At 52.5% G+C, this 712-nt stretch overlaps 1 protein-coding gene across 1 annotated transcript in view; it reads left to right on the top strand.

The window, feature by feature from the left end:
* Window positions 1–108: 108 nt before the first annotated feature.
* Window positions 109–712, top strand: part of EMH_0090300 (uncharacterized protein) — a gene marked incomplete at both ends in the record, with an annotated part of 2,301 nt that continues 1,697 nt past the window's right edge. The window contains one exon of the mRNA XM_013501561.1: window positions 109–168. Coding sequence (XP_013357015.1) covers window positions 109–168 — 60 coding nt within the window. The remainder of the gene's footprint in view (window positions 169–712) is intronic.

Consider the following 712-nt stretch of genomic DNA (forward strand, 5'->3'; position numbering starts at 1 on the left):
TATATATATATATATATATATATATATATATATATATATATATATATATATATATGTATATATATATAGTTTAGGGTTTAGGGTTTAGGGTTTAGGGTTTGTGTGCAGATGAGCCGGGGCATCGACGCAGTGGGCGTCGACTTCGTCGTTAATTTCAGTCTCCCGATGGTAAGCTTTTTGCTGCTGCTGTTCTTCTTCTTGCTGCTGCTGCTGCTGCTGTTGCTGCTGCTGCTGCTGCTGCTGCTGCTGTTGCTGCTGCTGCTGCTGCTGCTGCTGCAGCAGCAGCAGAATATCTGTGCGCTTGATTTGCTGCTGCAGCAGTTTCAACATCCTTTGCTGCTCTATACCCCTTCTGTCCCTTCTCCTGCTGCTGCTGCCTCTACCCCTGCTGCTGCTGCTGCTGCTGCCGCTGCCCCTACCCCTGCTGCTGCTGCTGCTGCTGCTGCCGCTGCCCCTACCCCTGCTGCTGCTGCTGCTGCTGCTGCTGCTGCAGGATAAGGAGACATTCTTACACCGCGGGGGCCGTGCTGGTCGGTACGGTAGCTGGGGGGTTTGTCTCTCTCTTGCTTCTGCTGACGAAGCAGCTAGCTACCGCTACATAGCAGCTAGCTACAGCATACAGCTGCATACACTGCAGCAGGTGCAGCAGCAGCAGCAGAAGGTGCAGCTGCTGCTGCTGCCTAGTGAAGAAGGAGAAGAGACAGAGCTGGAG

This window comes from Eimeria mitis, genomic scaffold (assembly GCF_000499745.2).
Source record: "Eimeria mitis Houghton genomic scaffold, Emh_scaff7104, whole genome shotgun sequence".
NCBI classification, from domain to species: Eukaryota; Apicomplexa; class Conoidasida; order Eucoccidiorida; family Eimeriidae; genus Eimeria; species Eimeria mitis.